Below are 19,010 nucleotides of genomic sequence, written 5' to 3'. Positions count from 1 at the left end.
AAATTTAGTCGACAAGTTAATAACAATTAACTTGACAATAATGCTTTAAAAGGGTCTTGAAATGCTAAAAATGCTTCTTTTTGCAAATGAGTCAGCTACCCTACTATAAAGCCCGTCATAATCCTTGGCGTCACTTATTTTCGGTGTTGTCGGGTAAGTCTAGCTGAGTACCTTCTCGTACTCAGGGTTTTACTCCCACTTGTTGCAGATGGGCAGATGTATTACGGCTACTGTATCAACTGCCTTTATCCTGTGATGGGTGATGCTTAGGACCATGGGCATGGTCATTCCTTACGTCTCGTCTGATGCTTTTGTTGGAGATGATCATTCGCTGGCACTATATTTAAACTCCGCGTGAGTGTGTGTGTGGTTTGAACAAATGACTTCCGCTACTTTTATTTGAACTGGTTTTGTAATAACTATGTTAAAACTCTGATGTATCTGAGATTGTGAACTTTTATGTAATATGTGATGGTGACCGCTAAACTTATTACGATCTTGGCTGAAATGGAAGTTGGTTTGAAATCCTTCGTGATTTCACGGACTACCGGGTTATACGGGCTTAAGTTTGCTAAATCGTCTGCTCTAGCGGATGATTTTCTTACTTAATTTCGTATAATTGGTCGGTTCTGTTACAATGCCCTAGGATCAGCAAGGCCGCCTATAACGCCGACCAATCTCACGGAGAGACGTGCCGAACAATATAATAGTTGGAGAGATATAATTTAGGGTTTTGGGTAGTTGAATTTGACGATTGATTGGATGTGATCAATCGTCTGTGATCCTCTCGTATATATAGAGGGGTGGTCTTATCCCAGTAGAAAACATCCTAAGATACGTATCTCCAAGTTCCCTACGTGTAAAACTTGCCAAAAACATGATTCTAAACCGAATCGGTTCGGACTTACAGAGGAGGCCGGCTTAGCCGGGTTCCAACCCGGCTAAGGCGGGTTATGCGGGCACGAGAACCCCTTAGGCCGGCCTGGACAGTGGGGCCAGCTTAGCCGACCTTGTAGGCACAGAACCGGCTTAGCCGGGTTCAGGGCCGGCTAAGCCGGCCTACTCGGGGCAGGCAGGGGTCTAGCCCATCTTCACGTGTTTTTCTCCTCCATTTGTTATGCCATTGATTTTCCAACATATTTATCTTCTTTTTTATGCCATTATGACACCAAAATTCACTTCGGACAATTTTGGGTGTCAACACATGCCCCCCTGTTTTTAGGTGAATGAAGCGATGAACCTGAAAACACAAACCAAAACAAAACTGACCAGCGACGATACCCATCACATCGGCTGTTCAGCGCCTAAGGGCGATGTTATACATCGGTCATTTTTTGTTCTAAGGGCGATACATGTATCGGCCATTATTTGGAGAGCACTTAGGCTTCTTGCCAAACACTTGGAAAGTACCTTTTCAAATACCTTCCGTTGATTGCTCTTGGGAGACTCTCACCTTGCAACGTCTTCGGCAGATAGGAATTACCGAATATCACTCTGACCACTTTATAAGGACATTCCCAATTAGGTGACCATTTGCCGAATTGATTGCTTTTCGAACCAATAGGTAGTATGGTTTTCCACACTAATTCTCCCACTTGGAACGACTTGACCTTCACCTTCTTGTTATATGCTTTGGCAACACGAGCTTTGTCCTTCTCAATCTTCTTTAGAGCCATTATTCGTTTATCGGTCACCTCATCAATATTATCCATCATAAGATCATGATACATAACAGCAGATAGATCATTTTGTTTAGCAAGCCTATATATGCATCCAAATTCACCTCTACGGGCAACACAGCTTCTTGACCATAAATAAGCTCAAAAGGAGTCACCTTAGTAGCATCATATCTAGATATACGATGTGCCCACAGAGCTCCAGACAATACCTCATGCCACCTCCTCAGGTTGTCCTCAATCTTCTTCTTGATAATCTTAGTCAAAGTCTTGTTGCTCGATTCAGCTTGGCCATTAGCTTGAGCATAATATGGAGAAGAATTGAGCATCTTTATCTTATATGATTCAGCAAAGTCTTTTACCTCCTTAGACATAGAAGACGTCCCTTGATCCATAGTTAATGTTTGAGGGATGCCGAATCTATGAATGATATGCTCAGTAATGAACTCAATCACCTCTTTATGAGTCATGTTCTTCAAAGAAACTGCTTCACACCATTTAGTGAAATAATCTATAGCAACCAACATGAATCGGTGTCCTTTTGAAGACAGGGGATGAATCTGGCCAATGAAGTCTAGCCCCCAACCACGAAGAGGCCATGGCTTGATAACTGGATGTAGCATAACAGCAGGGACCAGCTGTATATTACCAAACTTTTGGCACTCCTCGCAACCTTTGTAATAGCGAAAACAATCGGCTATCATAAAAGGACAATAAAAACCAGCCCTTCTCAATAACCACTTCATCTTCAGAGCCGATTGATGCGTACCACAAATACCTTCATGGACTTCTCCCATAGCTACTCTTGCTTGATCAAATCCTAAACACTTAAGAAGCAAGTCATCAGTCGTTCTCCTATAGAGATCATCATTATGCAATATATACTTGAAAGCACTCTGCCGAACGCTCTTGTCAACTTTGGCATTAGGATCACATAAATATTTAATCAAGGGAGTCCTCCAATCCCCCAAATCGGTTTGGGAATCACCGGAAATAGTTCCAGGTCGATTTGGGACATTTTCCAATGAATTCACCGCGCAGACCATAGGGGGCCGGCTTAGCCGGCCTGGGGGGCTCCTGACCCTGACCGTCCTATGTACCCGGCTTAGCCGACCCTAAGGCGGCTAAGCCGGCCTGGGGTCCCAGCTTAGCTGGCCCTAGGGCGGCTAAGCCAGGGTACTCCGTACCTACACAGAAAAAATAATAATTTTGATGCATCGGTCATCTTGTATGTAGAAATTAAGCCCACCGATGTCCTAGCCCGATGCTTGTTGAGCTACATGTTGGGCTTATAATTTTCATGCCTCAGAATATGCTGAATCTTAAATTCAGCAAATTGAGCAATTGTGTCAAGACAAACATTAAGGCAAGCTCAAAGTGATCCATCTAAACATTGAAACTCACCAGCAACTTGTTGTACCACCAGCAAGGAATCACCATAAGCCTCAACATGTTTTACTCCCATGGATGCTAAAATATCCAACTCGAATAAGAGAGCTTCATATTCGGTTTGGTTATCAGTGCAATGAAATTCCAATCGGTTTGACATCTCCGTTATGGCACCACTAGGAGAAATAATAACAGTACCAACACCTTGGCCATTGTTGCAAACCGATCCATCAAAATACAATTTCCATGGAGTAAAAGTAACATATCCGATTTCATTATCTAAATTGACACCATGCTCAACAAAAAAATCAGTAGGGACTTGACCTTTCATGGCTCTCAAAGGCTCAAAAGTCAAGTCATATTCAATTAAAACATATGCCCACTTGCCTAACCTACCACTTAAGATTGGCCGATATAACATGTGCTTAATCACATCGGCCTGGCATGCTACAACACATGTACTTGATAATAAATAATATCTCGTCTTAGCACATACCAAGTACAGTGTTAAGCATGGTTTCTCAACGTGGGCATACATTGTCTTGGGATCAAGAAGACGACATCCTAAATAAGCAATGACATACTCCTTCCCTTCATCTTCTTGAGTCAAAACAACCCCAATGGACTTCTCTTTGGCAGCAATATAAAGCTTGAACATAACTCATCTTCTAGGTGCACGAAGAACGGGCGGTGATGACAAATATTCCTTTATCTTCTTAAATGCTTCTTGTTGCTTTGCCCTCCAAGTAAATTCAGATTCATCCTTCAACTTGAGTATGAGGGTGAAAGGAATAATCTTTCCGGACAGATTAGCAATAAATCTTATCAAGTAGTTCACCTTTTCCCTAAGAACTTTTGCAAATCATTCTTACATGCAGGCGCCTAAACTGACTTGATCTTCTCTATCCTCTTAGGATCAATCTCTATGCCTTTATCATGAATGATGAAGCCTAGAAACTTCCCAGCCGATACACCGAAAGCATACTTGAGCAAATTCATCTTCAACCCATAATGGCACATCCTCTCAAAAGCAAGACGCAAATCGGCCAAGTGAGATGTATGGGCGGCCAATTTAATCACAATATCACCAATATAGACTTCCATGATTACCCCAATCAAATCATGAAAGATTATGTTCATCGCTCGCTGATAGGTTGCACCTGCATTCTTCAGTCCAAAGGTCATCACAATCCACTCAAACAAACCAACAAAGCCAGGACATATGAAGCTGTCTTAGACGTATCTTCCTGAGCTATGAAAATCTAATTATATCCAGCGTTACCATCAAGTAAGCTAATAAACCGGTGTCCCGAAGCATCGTTGATAAGCATATCGGCTACAGGCATAGCATATAGCCGATATGCTTATTAAAACTCTAGTGTTTATTGTAACTTTTGTTCAAAATTTTACTTCTATGTTTATTAAAAATATTCTGGACCATAAATACTCCAAATGAATTGAAACTCTACCACAGAGGAGAACCAACACTAAGCAAGAGCATATATTCTAGATGACTATGCAAGAGCATATATTCTGATGAAATCTCAAATAAAAAAATGTTATGGTTGCTTGCAGTCAACATCATAAGATTTGGTACATACTCTAAATTATTTGAAATTCTGTACAGCAGCACATCACAACACTTAGCAAGAGCGCATTATGGATGAATAGATTATTATCAGCAAGTGCCACAGCAGTGACATAGACACACAGTATTGGACTAATGAAAAAGAGGGAAAAATACAGCAAGAGTTTGTTGCAGCTGCTGCTGTTCTGCTAGTGCAGAAGCAAAAGAACAGAACAGAGAGATACAAATAAGGGAGATCACTAGGAAGATTCAGGCCTTGTCAGTGACGTCGATTTGGTGTAATCCTTCTTTACTTTCTTGAGTGCCACTACAACATCGCTCATCGATAATCTTTGGTGAGGTGCATCACTTGAGCAGAGCAAACCCAACTCAAATATTCATGGCAGGAAGGGCTTCAGAATGCAGTCAGTAGAGGAGGGACCTTGCAGGAACTTATCATCCAGAACATGGACAATCTGTGATGGGAATGCTTGATAAACCCACTGCTTGATACTTAGATATCCTATGAACATGGGATCGGTGGGTCTCTTTCTAGTGAATACTTCAAGAAGCATGATTCCAAAGCTGAACACATCGCTCTTGCGGGATGCCTTCCCAAAGGATCCATACTCTGTTCAACAATTCAGAAAATCAAATATTAGAACAATTGATTAATCAGAAGGAATTACAATGATGATATACACCACTAACGTGTATAGCTCTAGTATACAAGCTAGCCATAGTACCTGGTGCCATGTACCCAAGTGTTCCAGGCATACTAGTAGTGATCATGGAGCTGTCGCCACCCAATAGCAATTTTGCGATGCCAAAGTCTACCACATGTGCTATCATGTCGTTGTCAAATAACACGTTGCTAGGCTTCAAGTCACAGTGTAGGACAACCTAAAAATGCTGATGGTGCAGATACTCCATCGCCATTGACACATCTAGCATGATCTCCAGCCTCCTAAGAAATCCCAAGCTACTTGTGCCTTGAGAGTGCAAGAGCTTATCTAAGCTATCGTTGGGCATGTAGTGGAGCACGAGTGCTCTGAAATCCAGGTTGAAGCATGTGCTTAGTATCCTTATCAGGTTGCGGTGTCGAGCCATGCAAAGCACATGGCACTCAGCATCGAAGCTTCTAATGGCATGTTCTAGTTGCATATCTAGAACTTTTATTGCAACAACCAAACCGTTACTCAATAGAGGCAAATGCAACAGTGACAACTGGGAGAAGGAAAATTAGTAGGTCCCTTTGATTCAAGTGAGAGTCCTCAAGACATGGAGAAAATCCAAGATGGGGAGACCCACATAGCCCAGCATTCCCAATCAAAGATTTTGACATGATGTTTGAAAAAACACCTCCCTCTGGTATTTTCCCTTCTAGTTTATTGAAGGAGAGATTCAAGGCTGTCAAGTCTGTGAAATTAGCAAGGAACATGGGAATGGTACCAGAGATATTATTAAAGGAGAGATCCAAATATGCTAAGCTAGTAAGCTTTTGAAAAGAATCAGGGATTTGTCCATCAAATGAGTTATTTGATAGATTTAGGAAGTTGAGCATGATAATTTGTCCAAATGATTCTGGGATGTTTCCATGGAAAAAGTTGTTAGAGAGGTCAATGGAATACACTTGTTTTAGCCCATCAACTTCATTCGGTAGGGGGCCAATAAAGAGATTGTTTGAAAGATCTAAAGCGATAAGTTTATCCAGGTGGAAGAAGCTTGCTGGTATAGTACAACTTAACTTGTTACTAGATATGCTAATATATTCTAGCCTACTAAGGTTTCCAATGTTTTTGGGTATACAACCAAAGAATTTGTTTCCTTGAAGATATAACCGTTCCAAGCTCCTAAGCATACAAATTTTTGCTGGTATAGGACCTGACAAGCGTTGTTAGATAAGTCAAGCAAAATGAGATGTTGCATCGCAGTGACAAACTCAAGGATTTCCCCCATGAATAGGTTGCTAGAAAGATGTATACTTTCAAGCTTGCTTAAGTTTGACAGTGTTGATGGAATCCTGCCTATTAACTTGTTATTATCTGCAGCAAACCAAATTAACTCTGTTGACAGGTTTCCGGTATAATCTGGGAGCCCCCCTATGAAAGAATTATTAGACAGTTGAATGACCTGGAGTTCCCTACAGTTGGTAAGGGAGGACAAGAAGTTAAGATTCCCATCCAAATTATTCGATTCAAGTTGAAGCCAATTCAGAAGCTGACCAGCAGTAGAATCTTGCAAATTATCCCCAGCATCAGGAGCCAAGGAGGAAGAAATACCTTCTAAAGGCCTGCATTTGAAAAAGAACCCAGGTTAATCAGAGACATAAGCAAAAATTATCAGGACAAAGAGAAAAGAAGCCAGAGCTTAATTAATAACCTTCTTGAAGCTACCTGCCACCCCCGAGAAGCCATGATTCGGGAGTGGCACATTGAACAAATCATCCTCAACCACCTCAAAGGAGGGGATTGGGATGGCCTCCGAGACAGAAGCAGAAGCAATTGTTACATTTGGGACACAAGGAGCCCGTGCACGACTACAGAAAAAAGAACTCAGTCAGAGCAAATCTTACAAAACACAAGGGCACTCGAGAAGTAAAAACTTACAAACAAAGATTAAGGGGGACTTCATCATCAGTCACCTCCTCATCAACAGCGACAGACTGACCATCTATCAGAAGACAAGAAGAACTCGGATGAATACACAAAAGCAAGACAAATCAAAAGACAAAGCCAGGAAAACAACTCGGGAAAGGCTCAACACTAGCTCACCTACGAGAATATTACCTGTTGGAGGATGTTGACGAGCTGAACGTCGCCTCTTGGGCAACGACTGCTTAGAAGCAGCCTCAGTCCGCCGCTTCCTAGATAACATGATATATTGAGCAATCCGAGGATCAGGAACATACTCAACATAAGAGTGTTGACCCTCAAATAAGCCAGTAGACAACCTGGCGGAAGAAGAACCCGGCCCGGTGGCAGCAACTACCATAGGACCGGCAACAACATCATCATCTTCATCTCCTTCTTTGGTGGCCTCTTCAACGGCAGCCCCACCACCACCAGCAACAGCTATCTCGAGCTTAAAAGCTCGGCCAAAACCCTACGATAAGAGATCAGGCAAAGTCAACAACAGATGCAAATTATAAACATTAAAAAAGAACTCGGCGGATCATACACATACCGCAGGAGGATGAGCATCATCATATTCATCAACCCGGGCAGGCATCACAGAAACACCCCCCAGAATACGCCCTAGACGTTCAAGAATCATCTCCTCAGTCAACTCAGCATCAGCAACAAGCCGAGAAGGATCTGAGGGACTAGTATATTCAAAACCATAATGCACCCTCTGCATAAGAGGCTGCACCTGGCGACGCAAAAAACTAGCAACTATGCAGTTACCAGTTAAGCTCAACTGCTGCAAAACCTTAACTCGGGCGAGTATAGGCTTGAGGGCAGCAGTTTCAGCAGCAGAAAGCTTATCCTTCCAAATAGGAAGAGGACTCGGAGTCACAGAAAGATCAGAAGAAAAAGGAGCCGATTTTGGGACATAAAACCATTTTTAGCCCAATCTTTAATAGAATCAGAAAGAGTAAGAGAAGGAAAAGTCACCCCTTGACGGGTTTGGATGAGGCAGCAACCGAAGAAAGGAGGATTCTTAGAATCAGAGAGCCGCATGCGAAAGAAGTAGCGGAAAAGAAGAAGACAAGGTGGAATTCCAAGAAAAACTTCACAAAAATGTATGAAGGCAGATAGAAAAAGAACCCCGTTTGGGGTAAGATGGTGAACTTGAATCTGATAAGATTCAATAAATGATTAAATTCTAACAAGAAATCAGACGGAGGATAACAGAGCCCCGCCCGCACAAAAGGAATAAAAAGAACAGATTGATCAGGAGAAGGAGACGGAATCAAATGCTCACCAGGGGAAGAGAAATTAGAAAGAAATTTCTCTTGGATGAGCCCATGGGCAACCAGTAAGTCCAGCTCCGCCTCCTGCGTCGTCGGTTTTGGGAACTGCTTTTGCATCCGCCTCATGGCCATGAACTCAGGATTGTCAATTTGCTTGAGAGTTTTCTCCTCGTCAACAAACTCACCCTTGCCCTTGTTCTTCTTCACCATCAATCAAAAGCAAGGGCTAAATGCAGTAGCAGCAGCAGCAAGAGATTTGAGGCGGCAGATGCAATGCTAGGGTTTTTCTCAGCAACAAGGATTGGGGAATTTTTCACCGCAAAGGCAAGTGGAGCAACAGTAACAAGGCAATCATTTTTATAAAGGGAAAAATACACGGCCCACGTGACCCAAGTGAAAACGGTTACCAAAAATTACCGTTTCGCAATCAATGACATGCACAACGGAAAAGGAAAGTAATGGTCTGTTCAGATCTCAACGGTCAGATGCCAAAACCGTTCACAAGGAAGCAACGTAGAAAAAGGATACAACAAGTCGGTAACAATACTACACTACAGCCAAAGCATGTAGATACAGAGAAGAACTCGGATACAGTAATAGACAACTCGGCCTCCAGCAGAAACCATTTTATTCATTATTTCTTTGACTGGAAGAACATGGAGATTACAACAGAGTACAAGATTTGATAAATTCAACAAAGAAAGCAAAGGAGATCATTCTAGAGTGGCAGCAAAGAATCCAGTGGAATTCGAGGTTGCAACCCTCCGCACCAAGATTCGATATTGCCAAGCAGGATAAAACAACCTGGACGTACTTTTCTCCAAAGGAAAGATGCACATCCAGATTGCTATAGATGGCAGAGGCGGCACCCACAAGTCATCCAAGATTGACAAAAGAACTCGGCACCTCCTCCCAACACGTGCTGATCTACACTGGACTGAGCCACAATGGCATAGCAGAAGACAGAACAATGGCTGATCTACAATGGACTGTCGAAGAACAAGCCGGACCACGCGCCAATCTTCACTGTAAGGAGAGCAAAAAGGATAGAGGGCAGGCACTTGAACACCAGGCAGCGCAACATGCACCACCTATATCACAAGTCCTACACCATTTGCCTCAATGCCCCTTACAGCTAAATACCACCTCGAGACTAGCCTGCTACTAGTCTCAATCACAAGACCTACACCATTTGCTAACAGAAGGGATAGAAGAGAGAAAACAAGCCCGAGGCTCATCAAGTTCGCAAACTATAATACACATGGTTACAAGGAAGTAGAGAGAAGACTACAAGCGAGACAAGAACAAGAAGCATCAGACCGACAAGTATTTATAGAGCAACAACAGGTGCACATACACCAAGTCTAGGAAGAAATAAGATTCTAAAAGGACAATCCTCATGAGTCACAAGGACTACAGTAAAAGTCAGGCATGACCAGACTACCACGAGGGAACAGTACATACCCAGAGCAGTCACAGTACAAGATAAAGCATATCTAAGAGAATATGCCACAACAACAGTACAACCCGTGAGGACATGCATTGAATTCTTCAACAGCCAGATTAACAGCAGAAAGGATCGGTCAAAGAAACAACCCAGAACCCAGAAAAGAACCCGTCATCACAAGAAAAGCAAGCATCAAGACAAAACGGAATTGAGGAATACATTCATCTTCCTTACAAGGATACAAGATTACACGGTTTACAGAATGACAATAAGAAGGAGTCTCTAATACCTTGATAAGGAACCCTGAGGAATTCGATTACTACAAAAGACCACAAGTCATAAAATACAAAGATAAAACCAAGGCCACAATAGAATCACCGTGGTAAAAAACAGGAGAACCCTGGTTAATGCCTAGCAGAATAAAAACAACCCAGATACACTACAGCTACAGAGGATGAAGCAAATCCTAGGTTGTGGACAGGGAGACAACCACGTCCTGGATGAGCACACCGATATGGTCACCTCCAACTCAGGGTCAGCCAGCAGGAGTTAGGTGTAAACATTGACCGCCAAGAAAGTGGAGCGCACCACATCTCCCAACCCAAGACCAGCAACAGCGACAACCCGAAGATTGAAAGGCAGATAGAGCAAGCATGGAAGCCACATCACAAGAACTCTTCTACCTGCTCCCTCAAACTTCTCAGGAAAATCTCCCCGAGGGATTAGTCTGCTTCTAACCCCTTTCACAAGAACTCTTCTAACTGCCAACGCGAAAGTTATCAAGTATACAAAAGCCCGAGGGCTGCTCAACCTCACACACCAGCATATCTACGAATGAAGAAAGAATTGAAGAAGAAATTTTCTACTCAAGGCAGAACCACAACCAACAAAGAAGGTATTTATAGCAAGCCGGAGGCAAGCAAGGCTAAAGATCACGAGAAAGAAAGAGGAAAAGAACAAAAGAGCAAAGCAACAAAGGCAAATAGTGCCCAAAAAAAAGATTTCTGACAAAAAGTAAAAGAAGATGCTCAATCATGGGTATACAAAACCCATCCGTGACCAGCAAACGACAAAGACCAAAGGAGTACAAATCAAGAACCTTCTACCGGCTTCTTCTCAACAGAAAAGAACCCGGAGAAAGCTCGGGGGCTGCAAGTACCCACCACAGAAAAATACATTTTCAATTTTTTGACCCTCCAGCTTTTTTTACCAAAAAACAAGAGGCTCGGGGGCTACACTCAATGGGTGCAATTTTTTGCAAAATTGCACTGGCTGCACTCAAAGGAAAAGAACTCGGAGGACATTAAGACAGAAAGACCCTCTAGCTTTTTGTGCCAAATAGCAAGAGGCTCGGGGGCTACACTCACTGAGTGCACTTTTTCAGCAAAAGTGCACATCAGCCAAAAAAAGAATCAAAAGAAGACCATCTCAAGATTTCACTTCAAGAAGAACCCGGATCAAGTTTGCAACAACTCGGCCCTTGAAGCTCAATCATGAAATGTTCGGGGGCTTGTCGATGGAGAACCCTACGGGCCCCCCAAAGACCGTACTATAGGGAAGTGGGCCTTGGTAACAAGGCCCACAGCCCAATCGCCAAGAAGAACACGGAGCAAAGCAACGTGCAAGACCAAAACTCCAACTTGGACTATACAAGGAAAGGCGCCCGAAACATAGCTTAGGACTCTGACCTTGTATCCGAGTATGACACAAACAACTCCTCTCAGCACCTGGACTATAAAGGGCTGGTGAGGATATCCCTTGTAAACAATGCAACGCATGCCCAATACTCAAAGCAATACGACGCAAACAGGCTAACGCCGAACTGGACGTAAGGTTATTACTCGACCAAGTCGAGGGCCTGAACCAGTATAAATCGTGAGTCTCTTTGCGTAACCGCCGAGTTCCACTATTCGCTGAAGCCCGAACAATTGTCCCGGGTACCCCCGTGGCAGGCTATCGGTGGTAAAACATCGACACCACCGACCTCCTCGCCGAGCTCCTCGCCATGGGCCGCCTCTGCCTCTGCGCTCCTCCATGGCCAAGCTGGCTCGAGCTCCCCCATGGCCATGTCTGGGGCCATCCATGCCTCCGCGTTGCTCTATGGTGGATCTGGGGTCGAGCTCGAGCTCCCCATGGACAGGGCCAGGACACGCCCCGCGCTCTGCGCTCCCCATGGTCAAGCCGGGGTCGAGCTCGAGCTCCCCCATGGCCGGGCCGGGGTCCAGCTCGAGCTCCCCCATGGCTAGGGCCAGAGGCGCCTCCGCCTGCGTGCTTGCGCTCGAGACCGGGATTGGGGGAAGAGGAAATGGTTACAGCCGCAGGGCGTCCGGACGCGGGTGTCTGTCCGGGCGCTACTATGACCGAATTCCAAAATCCATGTCGTCGCCCAGTAGCTACGACTTTCTTAATCGCTACTGCAGTAGCTCTTTGGTTAGGTATTGGAGCAACATATACCAAGACTAGTACTTTGTTTCAAGAGCTAGTGTATTATATTATTGAATTAAATTGACAAGAATGTTTCTGATGAATTTTGACGTAGACAGCTAGGTTTCGCTGTGATGATAAAAAATGTGAATTGGTACATTGATGTTCCAAATAATCAGTATCATGTAATTAAACTACCAGATATGAATGGCCGAAATTTAGAATCCTGCAGGCGTTGTTAATGCTGCTTCGAGCCTGCCTTTCAGCAGACTGGCAGGTCAGCCGGCGGCGCCTCGAGCGACTCCAGCTCCCCGACACCGTCCTCCACCAGGAACGCCATGGCGAGGCCCCAGGTGATGTGGACATCCAAATGGCAATGCATCAGCCACCCCCCCGGATTATCCGCCACAAACCTGATGACGGCCCACCCGTTCACCGGCACGCCCACGGTGTTCCTCATCGGCGGATCATCCAAGTTGAACTTGGCGGTGTCCGTTGCCGCATCGAAGTTGCCGAACCCCTCGGCGAGGATGTAGAAGTCGTAGCCATGGAGGTGGATGGGGTGGTTCTCGGCCGCGAACACGTTGGTGCCCTGGAGCACGAGCTGCACGGCGGCGCCGTACTTGAGCCTGTACACCTTGGTGCCCGGCACGGGCTGCCACAGCGCGCGGCTCACGTTCTGCGCCGTGTAGTCGAACACCACCGGCGGGTTCGCCGGGAAGTCGGCCGTGAACACCCCCGGCGCCGACGCCGCCCCGCCGGAGGAGTAGTGCGCCTGCAGGATGGAGGTGGTGGACGGGAGCACGAAGGAGACGTTGTTGATGCTCGCCGCGAACCGCGTGTTGTTGGGCCCGCCGCAGGTCTGGCCGGCGGAGCAGTTGAAGAGCCCGACGCCGACGGTGAAGAAGAGGCTCTCGTCGACGCGCGTCGGCAGCTCCGCCTTGCGCAGCCCACGCAGGCTCGTCGTGAACGACGTCGCCGTCGCGGTGTCGTTGTACGCCGGGAGCGTCGGCATCGCGGGACTGCTGGTGGTGGTGGTGGCACCGGCGCCGTAGTCGAAGATGGCCGTGGTGGTGGTGTTGTCGAAGGGCACGCCCTGGGCGCTGGCGTAGGCGCGCGCGGCGAGGTAGTAGCGGCCTGGCGGCTGGTCGAAGGTGACGAGCACGTCGGTGGTCTGCCCCGGCGCGATCATGAGCACCGACGTGGCGTAGGGTTTTGTGTAGGATGCGTCGGCGCCCACCACCGTCATGGTGTGGCCGGCGAGCGAGACGAAGAGCTCCGTGTTGAGTGCGGCGTTGATGAAGCGCAGCAGGTTCGTCTCGCCGGACTTCACGGCAAACGTCGTCGTGCCTGTCCTGGGTCCACCGGCGCTCAGTTTCATTTCCGATCGATCAACGCTGGGCGAAGCTAGGTGTTGCAATTGTTTACCGTTGGATGAGCACTTGTAGAGGTCGCCGGGCTGGCCGTTGACGGTGAGGGCGTCGGAGATGTTGGGCGCGGCGCCGGTGCGGGTGGCGGTGCGGACCACGTCGATGGGGTTCATGTTCCACCACTACCCTGTTTTCCATCAGGTTGTGTTCCGACAACAAATTACACACATTTAGTCACCAGAAAAAACACGTTCCAAACTTTGGAATTTTGCTGCACCAAGGATTTGTAGTTAGTTTCATTATATACCTCTTAAATATTTTTGCAATCATGATTTTGATTGACAAGAGTTAGTAGATGCTTAGCTTTTCATTTTGGTTGTAAAGAAAACGACGAGTCCATTTATTCAACACCTAAGACGGTAGAAGGGTACATCGTTTTTTAGAAGCATGTTAGGATGTACGTGGGCCACAATAGCAGCCAAAAAAAAAAAAAGGAAAAGCAGCAGCCCAATGATGCCATTTTGATTAACCATCTTGAAAAGTGTTACACTATATATATATATATATATATATATATATATATATATATATATAAAGATAAAACTCTCTTTATATAGATTAATTTATTATTTAGTATACGAGTTCTTTCTGAAGGAAAGTACTTCATCCAACTGAACCTGCTCTGATGAAAGCAAGTTGTTTGGCTTTCAGGATGCTTCAGATGCAAGTATAACCTTTTATAGCAAAACCAACTGATGGTGATTTTGTAACAGGTGCAGGTGGTATACTAACATTTGCAAAAATACCATGATCAGATGAGTTGCCCATATTTGTTAGAGTAGCTAGTAGTGATGGACTGACAATGCTATTCCTTTTTGCTATCAAGCGGCAACCTTATTAGCTTTCAGGGCAAATATACCACAAATTGTACAGATTGATTCAGTTTCGGTCTGAAAAAAATGAAACAAAACAAGAGATCATGGTAGTATTGGTGTGCCTGAGTGGTGTTGGCCCCACGAGTCGGTGTGACATAGGATCGACTAAGGCCTTGTTTAGTTCCAAATTTTGGAGTTCCAAAATAATTGTAGCACTTTCGTTTGTATTTGTAAATTATTGTCCAAACATTGACTAATTAGGCTCAAAAGACTCGTCTCGCAAATTACAAGCAAACTGTGTAGCTAGTTATTTTTTTTTACCTACGTCTAATACTCTATGCATGTGACAAAGATTCGATGTGATAGAAAATCTTGTGCATTTTTTAGATTTTGGAGGGAACTAAACAAGGGCTAATGGTAAAGAAGAATCTCACGTGGAGTGGATACGTCATGAAAAAAGAAAACCGTCAATGACGAATTCTCTTTTTGATAGGAGTAGGAAAATAGTCGAAAGACGTGTCAATGACGTTTTGTGGTAAAGGTGCATATATGTTTGCTTTGTGAATGGATCCGACATGATGACAACGATGGATGTGTGTTTGACTCTGGTGGTGCAGCCACAAGCACTGTGCTATCCCTCCATCCCAAATTATAAGGCATTCCAAGAATTTTGGAGAGTTAAAGTTTTTTAACTTTGACCAAATTTATACGTTAAGATAATAACATTTATCATGTCAACTAAGTATCATTAGATTATTCATCAATTATATTTTCATAGTATAACTGTTTGATGTTCAAAATCTTTATACTTATTTCTATAATGTTTGGTTAAACTTGAAATGTTTTAACTTTTCAAGATTCTTGGAATGTCTTGTAATTTGGGATGGGGGAAGTATATAGGTACGCAAGTACGAGAGCTAGAAAGGAAGAAAGCTGGCGCCAACTGCTAACTAACAGAATGATAACACTGATTAACACGCGGGAAAAGCAAAAAGAAATGCTAATCTATGTATATTAATATAATATTCAGTGTGGGCCACACCACTCTATACTCGCTAAACTTGGCCACTGATGAGCTTAGTTAGTGGGAGCTTAGTGTGGGTGTACCCTCTTCAGTCTTAATTACTAGCACCTAATTAGGGTTGAAGCCTAATTAATTAATTATTTCACCCCAAATTTGAGCTTGTCTACATGTTCTGCCAATTTTGTGCAAGAAAGGAGAGTGAAGACACATTTAATTTATTAATTATGCAAGAAAACTTTTAATCGTTATGTCGTCCTGTTTGCTTCACTGAAATTTGGCCGATGCTGATTTGTCGCGAGAAAAAAACATTATTCCTTCGCTAAAAAATAGGCGAAGTAGTTGGAGCGAGCAGGTGACACGCCGAAAGAACTTCTACACCGTCCGTTTCAAATTGTGGTGTCTTAAAAAAACTACATTATAGCAGAAGACTCCCCTGCAATTTTGAAAATAAGGAGGTGCCAGGCTTCGAACCCGGGTCGAACGGGAGAGTCCCGGAGCTCACTGCTCTAATCGGTCACACCACAAGAAGCTTGGCCAAATTGCGGTACGTTAGTAGTACGCGGCATGACTATTATTATCCTCTCTGTTTCGAATTTCAAGTTGTTTTACTTTTTCTGCATACATATATTTATATAGTATATAAAGTAAAAAAATCAAAACGGCTTATAATTTGAAATAGGTGAATTATCTACCGGCTACTGTATGAGATGGATGTCACACATCATCAAATATTTTGCACGTCATGATGCATGCATACAAATGGCAGTACAAATTAGTATGTGCGTGTGTGGCAAGTGCGATAACATATAGCAGTAGTATTGATCGAGTACGCACATATATATTTGATGACACATGTACAGATATGAGCGAGTGGCACACGTACCTAGGATGATGGGGATCTCCCTGGCGGGCGTCTTGCCGCCATTGAACGGGTAAGGCACGCCGTCGCGCGGCCTGATGAGGAGCGCGCCATGGACGGTGGCGCGGAGCCAGGAGCTATGCGCGTGCCACCACAGCGTGCCTTCCTGCCCGGCGACGATGAAGCGGTAGGTGTAGGAGCTCCCCGGGCGGATGGGGCACTGCGTCACGAACTCCGGGCCATCGGACCACCCCGTCCGCATCTGCCGCACGCCGTGCCAGTGCACCGTCACGTTGTAGCTGCCCCGGTTCACGACGCGCACCATCAGGGCGTCGCCCTCGGCCACCTCCACCGAAGGCCCCGGGTGTTAGAATATTTAGGATCTCTAGCAGTAGATCTAGGAGGGATACACATGGATTCGGAATAACACATGCACATGTAAACCTAGAACCCTACACCGAGAGGGAGACAGAGAGACAGAGGAGTGTGAGGAGAGTGAGGAGTTCACAGACCAGTGGATCCCGTGGAGTTGGAGCTCGATCCGGCCATCGCTGGTTCGCTGATGGAGGCAACACACGGGCAGCGACGGTCGGTGAAGAGAGGCGACGCAGTGGAGACGGTGATGCAGTGCAGTGGCGACGGGGATGACGGTGGCGGCTTCCCGTCGCTGGCTGCGCACCCTCTTCGAGATCGAACTTAGGGTTTGTCGGTGGGAGTATGGCTCACGGTGAACCTCGTACTATGAGCCGCCGGCCCCCACCACTTTATATAGCGCAGTGCGACGGGGGCCCACCAACCATGTAGGGTTGGGCGCCCCCGATCAGGGCGCGTGACCAAGGCCCAATAGGCCATTGGGCTTATTGGTTGGGAGATCATTCCAACATTCTCCCCCTTGATCTCACACTATTACTTTTATCTTTAAACTTTAAACTTCAATACTTTTCTCAATTTTCTCATTTCTTCACAGATGGTGCATAGAGCATGTTTCATCGTCACGGTCCATCACCGATAGATTTAACAGCTACAATGCACGTCTCTGATCTGAGATAGATACTTTAACTTTTGGGCCCTTTATAGTCCAGGAATCATAGGCTTTCCCTTAAACTCATGCCGGCTACATGTTCTCTGAACACGTTGGGTGGTAAGCCTTTTGTAAGCGGATGCGCGAGCATCTTTTCGGTACTTATATGCTCAAGACTTATCATTTGATCCCGGACTCTATCCTTCACAACATAATACTTTATGTCAATGTGTTTGGCAGCACCACTTGACCTATTGTTGTGAGCATACTGTACTGCTAGATAATTATCGCAGTATAACTTCAGTGGTCTATTGATGTCGTCAACCACTTTCAAACCGGGTATGAACTTCTTCAGCCAGTTCACCTGCCCCGATGCCTCATAACAAGCTACAAACTCGGCATACATTGTGGACGATGTAGTGACAGTTTGCTTTGAGCTTTTCCATAAAATAGCTCCTCCTACGAGAGTGAATACATATCCTGACGTGGATTTTCTATTATCTCCCGCGTAATCAGAATCCGAGTACCTCACCAATTGGAGAGATTCTGATCTTCTATACGTCAACATGAGGCCTTTCGTACCTTGCAAATATCGCAAGACTTTCTTTACCAATTTCCAGTGTTCCATTCCTGGATTACTCTGAAATCTGCCAAGCAACCCGGTAACAAAAGCTAAGTCAGGGCGCGTACACACTTGAGCATATTGTAAGCTTCCGACAGCTGAAGCATATGGAACCGCTTTCATTTGATCGAGCTCGTACTGGTTCCTGGGGCATTGAAAATCCCCATATCTGTCGCCCTTGACTATAGGAGCAAGCGATGGACTACATTTATGCATACTGAATTTCTTTAATACTTTTTCTATGTATGCCTTTTGTGACAGTCCTAATACCCCCTTTCTTCTATCTCGGTGAATTTCTATGCCCAAAACATATGATGCTTCACCAAGGTCTTTCATGTCAAACTTTGAGGACAAAAACTTCTTTGTCTCCTACAACAGACTCACATCACTACTAGCAAGTAGAATGTCATCCACATACTGAATGAGAAAAATAAATCTCCCATTCTTAAACTTTGCATAAATGCAATTGTCCTCAACATTCTCTTTAAACCCAAAATTCTTTATTGTTCTGTCAAACTTCAAGTTCCACTGTCTTGAAGCTTGCTTCAATCCATAAATGGATTTCTTTAGGCGGCAACCCATTCTTTCCTTTCCTTCTACAACAAAACCTTTTGGTTGTGCCATGTAAACATTTTCCTCTAAATCTCCATTTAGGAATGCCGTCTTTACGTCCATCTGATGTAATTCTAAATCATAATGTGCCACTAGTGCCATTATAATTCTGAGAGAAACCTTACATGAGACTGGAGAAAATGTCTCATTGTAATCTATCCCCTCTCTTTGTGTAAAACCTTTCGCCACGAGTCGTGCTTTAAACCTT

At 44.8% G+C, this 19,010-nt stretch overlaps 1 protein-coding gene and 1 pseudogene across 2 annotated transcripts; both read right to left on the bottom strand.

Annotated features, from left to right (window-relative positions):
• Positions 1–4,770: 4,770 nt before the first annotated feature.
• Positions 4,771–6,844, bottom strand: LOC136509083 (probable LRR receptor-like serine/threonine-protein kinase At3g47570; annotated as a pseudogene).
• Positions 6,845–12,473: 5,629 nt separating this feature from the next.
• Positions 12,474–17,419, bottom strand: LOC136509082 (laccase-23-like). 2 transcript variants are annotated; one of them, XM_066503887.1, is made up of 3 exons: positions 16,572–17,419; positions 13,848–13,976; positions 12,474–13,769 (listed from the first exon to the last, which is right to left on the bottom strand). In XM_066503887.1, the coding sequence occupies exons 2-3, from the start codon at positions 13,960–13,962 to the stop codon at positions 12,682–12,684; spliced, it is 1,203 nt and encodes a 400-aa protein (XP_066359984.1). In that variant the 5' UTR covers positions 13,963–13,976; positions 16,572–17,419; the 3' UTR covers positions 12,474–12,681. The 2 variants fall into 2 exon arrangements, with proteins under 2 accessions (XP_066359984.1, XP_066359985.1); XM_066503888.1 differs by lacking the exon at positions 16,572–17,419 and having other exon boundaries at positions 12,474–13,774; positions 13,848–13,963.
• Between the last annotated feature and the right edge of the window lie 1,591 nt (positions 17,420–19,010).

This window comes from Miscanthus floridulus, chromosome 15 (genome assembly GCF_019320115.1).
Source record: "Miscanthus floridulus cultivar M001 chromosome 15, ASM1932011v1, whole genome shotgun sequence".
Taxonomy (NCBI): domain Eukaryota; kingdom Viridiplantae; phylum Streptophyta; class Magnoliopsida; order Poales; family Poaceae; genus Miscanthus; species Miscanthus floridulus.
This window is presented reverse-complemented; position numbering and strand designations above follow the sequence as displayed.